The sequence below is a fragment of the Apis mellifera genome, linkage group LG7 (genome assembly GCF_003254395.2).
Source record: "Apis mellifera strain DH4 linkage group LG7, Amel_HAv3.1, whole genome shotgun sequence".
Lineage (NCBI taxonomy): Eukaryota > Metazoa > Arthropoda > Insecta > Hymenoptera > Apidae > Apis > Apis mellifera.
Genome location: NC_037644.1, coordinates 876,110 through 888,924, shown reverse-complemented (window position 1 = coordinate 888,924; position 12,815 = coordinate 876,110). Strand labels below are relative to the sequence as shown.

General features: G+C 25.8%; 1 protein-coding gene across 7 annotated transcripts in view; it reads left to right on the top strand.

The window, feature by feature from the left end:
- Nucleotides 1-3,050, top strand: part of LOC408953 (peroxidase) — a 31,433-nt gene extending 28,383 nt beyond the window's left edge. For all 7 annotated transcript variants that reach the window (XM_026441874.1, XM_026441872.1, XM_026441869.1 and 4 more), the window contains exon 12: nt 245-3,050. In XM_026441874.1, the coding sequence (XP_026297659.1) occupies nt 245-332 (88 nt within the window). In that variant the 3' untranslated portion in view covers nt 333-3,050. The remainder of the gene's footprint in view (nt 1-244) is intronic.
- Nucleotides 3,051-12,815: the final 9,765 nt, after the last annotated feature.

Below are 12,815 nucleotides of genomic sequence, written 5' to 3'. Positions count from 1 at the left end.
TCGAAAAATGCCGCTTTAAAAGCTCGAGAGCTATTGACACACTTCTTTCTATGAAATGATGAATTATAATCACGAGATTCGCATAGTGTGACCCAAATATCACTTCAATTTACGACCTTATTATATTGCTTGCGCTACTATTATTATTATTATTTCAATTTGTTAAATATTTTCTTTTTCTTCCTATACAAAATTCTATAATATTCGTTCCTCTCATTTTTTTCTCTCTCTCTTTTTCCATCAGAAACGAGTTGAGGTCCTGTACAATGTTCGAAGCCATTCCCAGCGTGGATTTATTCGCTTGGGCGGAAAGGGCCAAGGCCTATCGTTGAACTTCCCCTTTAATTGGCTGGTCACATTGCCGCATCGGTTTGCCCGGTTTGTCGCAGGACGGGCACGATATTAGAGACGATGATTCGATTTTGGCACAAAAAAATCTGCCAAACTTTGACACGTAATCTTATGAACGCGAGGGAAAAGAAGGACGAAGCTTTTTTTTTTTTTTTTTTTTTTTTTTATTATGAAGAACCGCGTGCGATCGAATAATCAACAACGGGCACGATGAAGAGAAATAAGACAATTTGATAGTATATATATATATTGCATGTGTATATATGCTACTCGAAAATCGATTAAAATGTAATAAAGAAGAAAAGAAAGAAAAGAAAAAAAAGAAAAAAAGAGGTGCATCCAACACACGTGACTAGTCGATTAAAAAGAGCATGCTACGGAGTTATGCTACGAGAAATTGTATAATTATTCTTAAGAGAAAGGGGGGAGGAGAGAAGAAAAAAAAGAAAAAAGAAAAAAAAAAAGAACGAGTGTTGTGTTCAATAGATGGAGATTTCAAAGAGACAGTTTTAGATCTTACTAAGGAAAATTTTTTCTAGAATAATTTAGGAATAACATGAAAACTCATATGAGAATGCACGCGAGTGAGAAAAGCTAGATAATAGAAGTCGTAGATATCGCTAATTTTTTTTTTTTTTTTTTTTTAATCCTACGCTTAAAGTATAAACATTTGTTTTCCTTTGCGACGAGCATTCAATAGATCATGAGAATTTTTATTTTTATTGATTCGCCATATTTTGTTCTTCTACTCATTTATATACTCTTTTTTTAGAGGTTGAAAAGAGATCTTTTTATTTCGTTTTCATTCTTTTTCATATATATATTCTCGTGAGCTAAACGGAGTTTATTTTTGTATCTGAAAATTATTATATTATATACGATATAAGAGAACATGATATTTTGGATGCCCTATATAAAAGTATGCAAGCAAGGATGCATGAGTGAGTTATTTCTTTTCTTCTGGTTATTGCGCTTTAATCCATTGTGATCTAATGATTCTTTTTTTCAAATTATTTCAATTAATATATTCTGAATACATTAAAGTTGATTGACAACGTTTCAAACTCTTGGTATATCAATTTTCTTTATAATATGATTATTTTTTTTTTTTATAAATGAACTCAAATACATTGGCTTTTTATACGAGCACAGTATGTAATTATGAAAGCTTTAATTATGATTAATTTGAATTTTGTTAATCAGTGCTCATTAATTAAGAATAATATATATGTATCTTGCTCATCTCCCAATTCTTAGAAAATTGTATTTCTTGGAAAATTTACACATGCAAAGCATATATTCCCATTTTTTCATACTAGTACAAAGTATAGCAATATAACTATTCATACATATCAATTTTTCCAATCTTTTATCGAGCTCTCTATATAATAAGCAATATTTTATTCTTCATCTTAATTTTAATAATTTAATTTCATTGTATCCAAATAGTTTCCAAGAAATTATGATGCAAATAAAAAAAAAGAAAATACAATGAGAAATCACAATGGATTAATACAATAAGAAAATGACTCGAGTGTAATTAAATCAAATGATATCAATAATTTCAAATTAAGTGAAGCAATGAATTCAAAGTAGAAAGTCAAAATGAGAATTAAAACGAGCAATAAGTTTTGAGAGAAATAATCGATATTGTAACAGATGAATTTAGTGATCTTTGCAATCTATGTAAGTACTGGATGAAGAAATGCTTCAGAGATTTTATCATACCTATAATAAGATTTGAAAGAAGTTAAATTTAAAAAAAAAAAAGCAATATTTTTTTAATCATCAGAATATGATCTTTGCTCATATGAAGTGAAATCAAATTTTAAGATTTTATATAATATTTTTAAGGAAATATAACTAGGATGTGGTTATAAAAATAATGTAATCCAATTTTTTAGTTAATATATGTATACATTTTAATCACATTCACTTTTTATACAATAATTTCCAGCACTATATTGTCTTTAACTATGTATCTTTGTTTAAAATATATACATAAGAATATTGAAAGAAGAATTACTGTAGAATCACTGTATGTTAGGATTACTGTAGAATTCTTCATTCAAGGTGATGATAGGAAAACTGTTGAATATCGATTGTTATAGGAAAGAGTTAAGTTTGATCGAGCAAAATTAAGGTCGAAAATCAAAATGATTTATAAATACGATCACTTACAATTTAAAATTTATCATCATAACAAATCAAATGAATGAAACAAATAAGGATAAAGTTTTTTGAAAGCCAAAAGTACATATTTTTATGAAGAATCATAAAAAAACTATCTATCTATCTCATCTATTATATTGAAACTTCTACTTTTGCTCGTTCAAATATAATAACTCTTAATATTCTCAACGACTAACTGCCACATAGAAGCACGCGCGTTTTTTGAATTTGTTTAGAATATTTTTTTTTTTTCTGTTCATTCTTGTTAATAACTCAAATTTTTAACAAAACTCTGATCAGCGTTTAAGTTGATTTGCATGACTGTAACGACTGAAATACTTTTAGGAGTATATGGAGTATGACTGATTAGTTTTTAAATAAAGAGTAATATTGTTGAACGTTTTATACGTGATTAGGATTAATTGTACTTAAGATATCCAATACAATCCAAATTTCAAAACTAATTGAAGATTGGATTAATCGTATTACGAAATCAGAAAAATAAAGATCTAATCAGTAAATATTAACACTTTTAAATTTTATTGTTCCTCGAAATTTATATTCTATCTATACTTTCTTTTTCTATATCTTTCTTCTTTTCATTTTAAAATTTTCCTATTATTTGATTATTATAATATATATAAATTCAAGTAAAAAATTTTATCTTTTAAGAGTTAATTCAATTTACTAAATAAAACTACAGAAATAAAATATATACATAAAATATGAACAAAAATAAATATTTTTTACTACTCATCAAAATATTGGCTATTGATATATGAAGAGAAATTATGCAGATTAAAAACTAATAAAAAAATAAATAAATTTTATTCTAAATCTAATCTATTATTTAAAATACTGAAAGTACAAAATAGATCTAACATTCAATGTTCCTTTTTTGTCCCTTGCATTAGAATTTGCATCTTCAATATTAATTTTTCAAAATTTCCTTTTTCTTTTTTCTTTTTTTCTCTTCCTACTCACTGATAACATCACTAGAACCAAATGATATCTCTCGCATGAAAAAATTCAAAAAATTCATTAGGATATAAAAATAGCAAGTGGCCATGACAAATATGACTAAAGAAGAATTATCTGACTAAAGAAGACAAACTAATCAATTTAAACAATTAAAACAATTGCAATCTGCTATCAAAATTAATAATCAAAAGTAAACTCAAAGAATACACGGTAAAAATCTTAATAATCTAATTTTTCATATATTTTATATTGGAATTAACGAACTAATCTATCATAAAATATCTATCTATAAAATAATCGCAGCCATTAGCTCATATTATTCACTATAAAATTTATAATTGTATCAAATGATATAATTATGAATTGTATAGTAAATAATAATGATTTCCCAGGTCTCACCGGCGTGGAGGTTGCTGCGAATCGGAGACCCGCCCTAACCACGGCGTCCCATCCACCTTCCTTTCGCGCAAAAATTTATCTCAAATCAAATGATAAATTTTCCTTTCGATGCTAATTTGCAAAACGTTCAAATTTTTGATCGTTGTGCAAACAAAAAACAGCAAAAGGAAATACAAGAAGAAAAATTTAATTTTCCGGCGCGGAAGACTAAATCTGAAAATAAAAAATTAAATTAAAGGAGATTTTCTATCGATATTTTACATTTCCATCCGTTATGAAAATGAAAAATAATTGATAGTCAAAAGCGTGAAAAAAAAAAAAGAAAAATAAGCATCCCCATAAAGCACACTCACACACACATTACTTTGGCCATTATCTACTTATTTACAAATATAATTTATTAATACCCTTTTTTAAGTTATGCATGCATTTAATTCTAATCTTCTCTTCTAATTCAATCTTCCTGTTCCTGTAAAAGATCCTGAAACAAACTTAAATAAAATTAATAAAAACATTAAAATATTTTAAACATTCATTTCACAAAATCTCATATTTTCATATTCTCACATTCCTATTCTCACAGAAATTAAATATTTTTGTTTATAAACCCTGTCTACAGAAAACAACATAAGAGATATTTTCAGTCACACAGCTTTTTGACCAACGTCACAATTTTCAAGAATTTATGATACGAGCCACATGCAGTTTGGGAAAATGCAAGTGAGGAGATACCAACGATGGCTAGTGATCGAGATCACGTAACTATCAAGTATTATACAAGGATTTGATCGTTGATGAATGAGGAAATTTAGGAAGTTAAGGCGAGTGATCACGTTGCCTTAAAAAGATGGAAATATTGTTTCCGGAAACTTCGAATCAGAGTAGGGAAGGCGAGACAAGCCTTTTTTTAATTAAGAGAAAGAACATTAAACGCATCACTTATAAATTGTACCCATCAGAAAATTGAATATTTCTTTCTATCTAACATAAAAATTGGAAAATTTATCTTATATCAAAGAGAAAAATATGAGATATTCCGTTGAAGAAAGGTGAAGAATTTCTGAAACAGACAAAAAAAAATAGATTAATAAAATTCAATAAATTATAGCTCTTCTCTTCTATTTATTTTTCTTTCTTCAAATCGTATCTGTAACAAACTCAATCATTAGATTAATACTTAAAAACAAATTTATATCTTATTAATTCTTAAAAAAAAATCAAATTGTCAAAGTATGTAATTCATAATTTTAAATTTTCAATTGACAAAAAAGAAATATATTTTTTACCAGTATTTTTATTAACAAATGCTTTTAATAAAGGGGATGCTGAAAAAAAAAACAAACGAGGAGAAGGTAACCAGAAGGTTACCCCAAAAATAATATTTATCCACTCAATGTAAACCCGAGCAAACCGTGAGTGGACCATCTTTTCTATTTCGCAACTAATATACTAGATTCTCCAAAAAAAAAACACGAAGAGTGCTTTATTATTATTTGCAATGCAATTCTTTAAGACAAAATAAATAAATAAATAAAAAATTAAAAAAAGGATAAAAAATTCGCGAAAGTAAAATGTTCCAAATATATTTACGAAATTTTAATAAACTAATTTTTGCACTCGTATTTTATCATACGCAACACTAACAGCGGAAGATTGCAGCCATATCAGAAGAGACTGCCATTGTACAACCACTTTTATGCACCACTTGCGTGCATTTTTGGTTGCAATGATCGAGGAGCAGGAACATTTCCACATTCCAAGTGGAAGGAAATGGGCAATTTGTAAAACGTAATACTACTACAAAAAACGCGATTATTCGTCAACGCAACACTAAAGTGAATTTAAAGTGAATTTAATACAAAATTATTATTCTACAAATGAAAAACTATTTCAAATATAATATTAAATCGATGATATCAATTATTATAAAATAAATTCAAGTTTCTTTAAAAAAAAAAATTAAAAAATAGGTTGATAAAAATAATAAAAGTAATTAAAAGCAAACGCGATATTTTTTATAACGTAACTCTAATTCAACCCGTTATTATATAATCGCAACACTAATAAAAATCGCGATGCCCATGATGACTGGATCTGGATGATGGGCCAGCATGCAAATCGGCCAGACAACACACAACAATTACTACGTATGCTAAAACGAGCACAATGACAAAATAGTAACAATGACTTCCCATCCTTTGGACCCAAAACAGATCGAAAAGATGAGAAGCCATTCGGTGCAGCCCTCTTCACGACAGTTTGTCGAGGCCTCTTCGGTCTTCCTTCTTCGGGCGCGATGCCCGCTGAAACTTAAATCTAGGCTCGAGACTCACTAATCGCAAATCAAAGAAAAAAAAAAGAAAAAAAAAGGCTAAATCGCGGAAGCTAAATGCACATAGACGACCAACTATCAATTGTCGATCGTACACATGCAGAATCTCGAGCGCAACGTTCGTTTCGAATTTACCTCGCGACCGCGACCGCGGAAATTCGAAAAATCGATGAATAAAGCCAAATACGAATGGCATGCTCCATTCGTATATTCCAGCTTCATCCTCCATTTTTCAAATTATATTTCCTGAAACAAGTTGTCACGCGAAAACGCGCCTACCCGACCAGAGACTGTGACAACCTGCCCGGCCCTACCTACTTATAATTAACAGACACACCAGAAGTAGACTACCTATCCTACCTAACCCTATATTTAAAAATATGGCAAAACAGGCGTACCAACACATTCATTCTACGATTCTCACGCATAATACTCGGGCGCAAAAGCCTACACTAGGGAAAGCGTCCCGGGACGCCTCCGACACCCGAGCTTGGCACACAACTCGCACACTCTAACTTTACGTACCATTTTCCTGAAATCGACCGACGATGGCTAGTGACCATTGCGTCAAATGCGATAAAAAACATGTATATCTTAATTTTAATTATAAATATTTATTATTAAATGAATATATCTTTTAAGTCAATTAAATTATTAAAGTAGCATAAAAATTTGATCATCATTGATCATTATTATTATTATAATAATGATATTATAATTATATATTATAATTTTAAATATTTCAAGTTATATCGTGTCATAGACAAATGAAACGACGCAATTCCACAGCCTAACCACACACACATAATGTGGAAAATACGTCGTGCACGATACACTAACGCATCGTCAGTCGCTAAAATATTTTTATTAGCTTATGAACTAATGTCATCATGTCCATCGCCTCTCTCTCAATCAAGTAGCACTTGGGCACGTGAGTGAGATCCTGGCAATAGACATGGAAGGGGTTAAACCTGAAAATCCTGAGCTAGAAAGATAGATTAATTAAGTATTTTGTATCTAACGAATTAATAAACTTTGATTTTATGTAATCTCATCATATTTTATCAAATTTTAATGACTCTACTGTACTTTATCAATATAATAAATTGAAATTTTAATATTGTAAATAAAAATTACTAATTAAAAAGAAATGTATGTATTTAAAAAATAAAACTATAATTTAATGATAATGATTAATAGTTGATTCAACTTTAAACTTTATTATTATGAATGAAAATACCCTCAGGCGATTCTTTCACCAAAGCATGTTTTTAAAAATAAATATTCAAAACTAATAACTTGATTTAACTTTGATTTCAAAATCTACCTGTCGCGAAATGCCTTCTTGAACATAATATTTTATATTTTTTCAGACGAGAATAAAATAAAATATAAATAAAATTATCATCTTTATTATATTGAAGATCAAGTAATTATTTAAAACATTTGATGAAAAAGAAACATGAAATTAAAAATGATTGTCATATCATGTATTACATTTATATATACAAATATTCATATATTTAGATATTTAATTTGATTTGCAAATATTAAATAAATATTACAGTTTTAATGATTTAAATTTATATAATTAATTTGAAAGATTATTAATATTTAAAAACGCGATGTACAAGAAGACCTAGCCTAAACTAATAAATAAAACAATGGAAAAAAGAAATGTTACTACTCACGGGTATAATAAATACCCGCGGTCATTGTGCTCGTGAAAAAAATCTACGTATACAACCAATCACTCGTGTCGATTTGGACCTTTCATCCTACGACATGATTGAGTGACCAGAGGAATCAAAAAGCATGCGACTCACTCATTGATGCGAAGAATCTGCATTGCCGTTGATGCTGATCCATTAGAAGTCGAGGAAGTGAAAACTGTAACAAAAAATGAAACATTATATTTTACAAATATGATGATAAAAATTGAAATTCAAATAAGGTATAATAATAATAATAAATAAAAGTTAAAATTGAGCAAACATTTGAAATTTAAAAATTGGAATTCTCTAATGGTTTATTTTTCATTAGAAGAATAAAAATTTAAATAAGAATAAAGATAATTACCTCTTCGTGTGGTGGATGATCGCCTTATTTTCTTGAGAAAAAAACACTGATTCTACCCTATACCGAAAATGAATATTTATAAAAAAAAAATAAAAATAAATTATTAATGCGTCCACTTTTTTTGTATAATCGGCGAACAAGCACTGACTCTAATTTCACGTATGATTATTGTAATTAAACTTACTTAGAGCTATTGTGCTCTAAAAAAACAAAAAAATACTGTTACGAATCAAACACTGACTCTACCAACCGCATTGCACGCGGTTATAATAATCTGGAAATAAAATTGTGGGAAGAGGGTGATTTAGAAAAGAAAATAAAATACATATGTATATATTTTCTTTCTTTTTCTTATTAAACATTTGTTAAAAAAATAAAACTGTTATTTTTAAAAGAATATCATCAATTATTAATATTAATATTTAAATTATTAATATTAATATTAATATTTATATTTAATATTATATTATGTTAATATATATTATATTAATAATATTATATTATTAATATTAATATTTGAATTAATATTTTATTCACATTATATAACATATTAAAAATATTTGAAAATATTTATAAATTATAGAAAATTCAAAACAAGAAATATATATAAATTCAAAATCTTTTTCATTATTATTTCAATATTTTCAATAATCAATAATAATTATGAATTACATAAAAATAGTATAAAAAACTATATGCATACTATGGAATTAATAATTAATAAAAAAAAATATAAAAGTACTTACATATATTTTCCAAAATTTAAATTTTACCTCTTCTTTATATAAAACATAAATTATCATCATGGCGTCCATATTGAAAATCCTTCTTCCCGCCTAAAGTAATTTCAGCAATCGGCTACTTATCTGCACAAAAAAATCAAATCTTTAAAATAAATGTATAAAATGTATAAGATTAAACTTGTATCAAAATAAAATGTATTAAAATAAAAAATTAACAGCTCAAATCCTATTTTAGAAGCTCATAATGTAAGCTAATGTTAATTCTAATGGTAAAATAGACGAATAAAAAAAGGAATAAATTATTTTTCAAATAGTTATTATTAATATATTATCATTAAATAATTAAAGAAACGCATATTAGTGAAATTATAATAGTGTAAAAAGTAAAAAAAATAACTGTTAAATAAGTATTATAAAATAAATAGATCACGTACCTCAAGCGAAGCGTCTAATTGTTACGAGTTTCGAGAACAAAATGACACCCCGCGCAGCGATTTCGATATGTCAAATTAGGAAGGAAAGGAGAAAGAGGTGGGGGAAACGCTCGACAAGTCGAAACATGTCGAGCGTGGTACGAACGTAAGAACGCAAAAACGCAAATTCGCAATTTCTTAGAAAGATTGTTATAAGAAATGTTTTTAACCTCGAGGCCTTGAGCGTAAATAATAAAGAAAATATAATATAGATTAACAACAACACGAGTTGAACGTACAAATGATATATTTAAGAAAGAAACATGAGAAGTATGTGAAATATTTACGAGCAAATTGGTATAATAATCTATTTCCATTTCATAAAAAAACAAAATAAATTTATAATAATCATTTTTATTAAATTAAATAAAATCTTACCATATTTGTATGAAAGTTGTTCAATTATTTCTTTATCATCGTGTATGTATCTGTGTGTGTGTAAAAACTTTTATACTTTCGAAGCCATTCCATCTTCGAACTTCAAATATACGATAATTTATCACAATGATATTTAATTCTGTAATAATAGTAATTAAACAAACACATATTAATTAAACAAATCTTTAAAATTTATAATTAAACTTAATATAATATTCTATCAATAAAAATTGCACAAATTACGCACTTCTGCCGGCGAAACACGTCCTGTCACCACAATTTTCAACTGTAGACTAATACCATGCGCAGTGTGATGCGCACAAACTCATCTCGCCGTAGCGCGCCGTTAGATCTTAGCAGCTTTTTGATTGGCTGTAATAAAATAGTTCTTTTTTCAGCCGCGCGAAAATTAAAGTATAATATATTATATTTTAATTGTAGATTTCTATATATCGAAATTTTACAAAGATATTTCAATTAAAAATATAATAATATATAAAATAAATAATAGATTATCATAATTAATTTAATATTATTTAAAAATTATCCAAATTAAAAAAACTAAAATATAAATTTAAACATTTAAAATAAAAATAAATCAAATCTTACAAAAATATAATGTCTGTAAAAATAAAAATTTGTTTATATGTTTAGAATATAATAACATAAAAAAATTAAATTATTATAATAATTAATTGTTTCATAGTTATTCACATTGTATAACTACAAAATGTATAAATACAAATGTAAATGTATATTTCTGTATATGTATAATTTACTTCTCAAGTTGTTTTAATCTATTTATATGTCTTATTTTTGTAATAAAATCAGATTTTAATTCTAATCTATTAACGTTATAATTGTTTTCTATATATGATATGTGATGAAAGATAGTAAGAAAATAAGAAATTCCTAAGCTTAAGCTCAAAAAAATATTTCATATTATATCTGTATACGTATATGTGATATAACATGTCTATGATTAAATTCTATTATCTTCTTTATCTAACTAAAAATTTTAATAGAGTTTATCAATTTAATCTTTTGTTATTTGTATTGCATAAAAACATTTACAATTGTATACTAACAAATAAATTTATAATACAAATAAATTTATAATACATAATACAAATAAATTTATTTGACTTTATAATAACATTATAATATATTTTAAATCCATTTATAAAAATTCATTATAAAAATCTCACAAATAATATTTTCATTATGTTATAATAAAAAATACAAGCATACTTTTTAATTCATATATTAATAAAATACAATATATATTATTATAATGCAATACAAAATAATCTTTATAATGGAATTGAATATAACTCCTATATTGATCAGTTTATCATAGAAAGCATATCAATAGCTCTGATTTTTTTATGGGATTGATATTTCAAAACATACAAAGTTTTATTAAATGTTGGATCTATTTTATATTTCATCCATGGAGAAACTCAATTTTATCTGAAAAATAAATAAAAATTTAATCATTATTTAAATAAATCTAAATCTAATATTTTATAATTTAATACTAAAATTAAATTTATCAATATTTTTAAAATTATAATTGTTTGTTTCATAAAAAATCATTTCAAATGATTTACAGATATACAGGTATACAGATTCATAGTATTAGTTCTCAAGCTAATTATATTATATGTGCATTTATGTTAATACCTGATAGATATGACAATGTTGTAAACATTGTTATTGTTATTTTGAATTTCTGTTTGATATATTTTTATTGATATAGTATTAAAATTTGTAAATTTTAATTGGTGATATGAATTTATGAAAAATTATGAATATCAACAGATATTCATAGTAATTGAATTATTATACATATATATGAAAGAAAAGATAGAATAATCTGTTTAACAACTGTTTATAAATCTTATACACGTTTTTAAAGATTGTCTGCAAATATCTATTTGCATACAAGATTCATGAATTGATAAAAATAATATGTATAGTGAAATCATAAAATACTTATTTTCTAATTATTATTATTTTAATTAATTATTATTAATTTAAATTGTATATTACTATCAAATAGATATATATAGATTGGTACATAAATTAATGTAATGACAAGATAAATAATTAATTTCAGAAAGTAATTTCTTTGTTGGAAATAAAAAAATATATTTAAATACACATAAATATAAATGAACTCGTTAATGCATTATATAATTTCCACTTACTAGTAAATGATTTTATTAATAGTTCAATTATATTTTTAATCAATATAAATAAATTGATGAAAGTCTATTTATCAATGAAATTTTCATTCTCTTGATGATTAACCAGGACATAGTAATTATGAAAAAAACATGTTTAATATATATATTAAAAAGAAAAAAAAACAATTCTAATTGTAAATTTACATGTACAGCTTTAAAATTTTTTATTTTTATTTAATATGTTGTTCCAAATAGTTGTTTCAGTTCTTCAAACATGTAAATTTGAATGTTTTATCGATTTCATAACATTATAATACCGTTTCTATCAACTGTAGACATTTTCCAAAGACAAACAATCTTTGTCTTTCGTTGAAGCGCAAAAGAAGAGACAATGCTGCAGATAATATTTATTACAATTGTATGATTAATATGTGGTCGAAGTTGGAGAAAAGTTTGGATGTTCATTAAAGATTTCCATTTAAACGAGTTTATGAAATAAAAATAGTGAACAGTATAAAAATCGTGTCAGAAAAAGAGATACGAATTTATTAAAGAAATATGGAATTAGTACAAGGAAAGTGGAGAAGAAAATTTCCAACTTAAGATGTCAGTTTCAAAGAAAACATGAAAATCTTAAAAATATTTTTTTATCCTTGTATTCTTTATTCCAGGAAGATATCAATACTAATATTATTATCCGACTAATTTAAAAGAA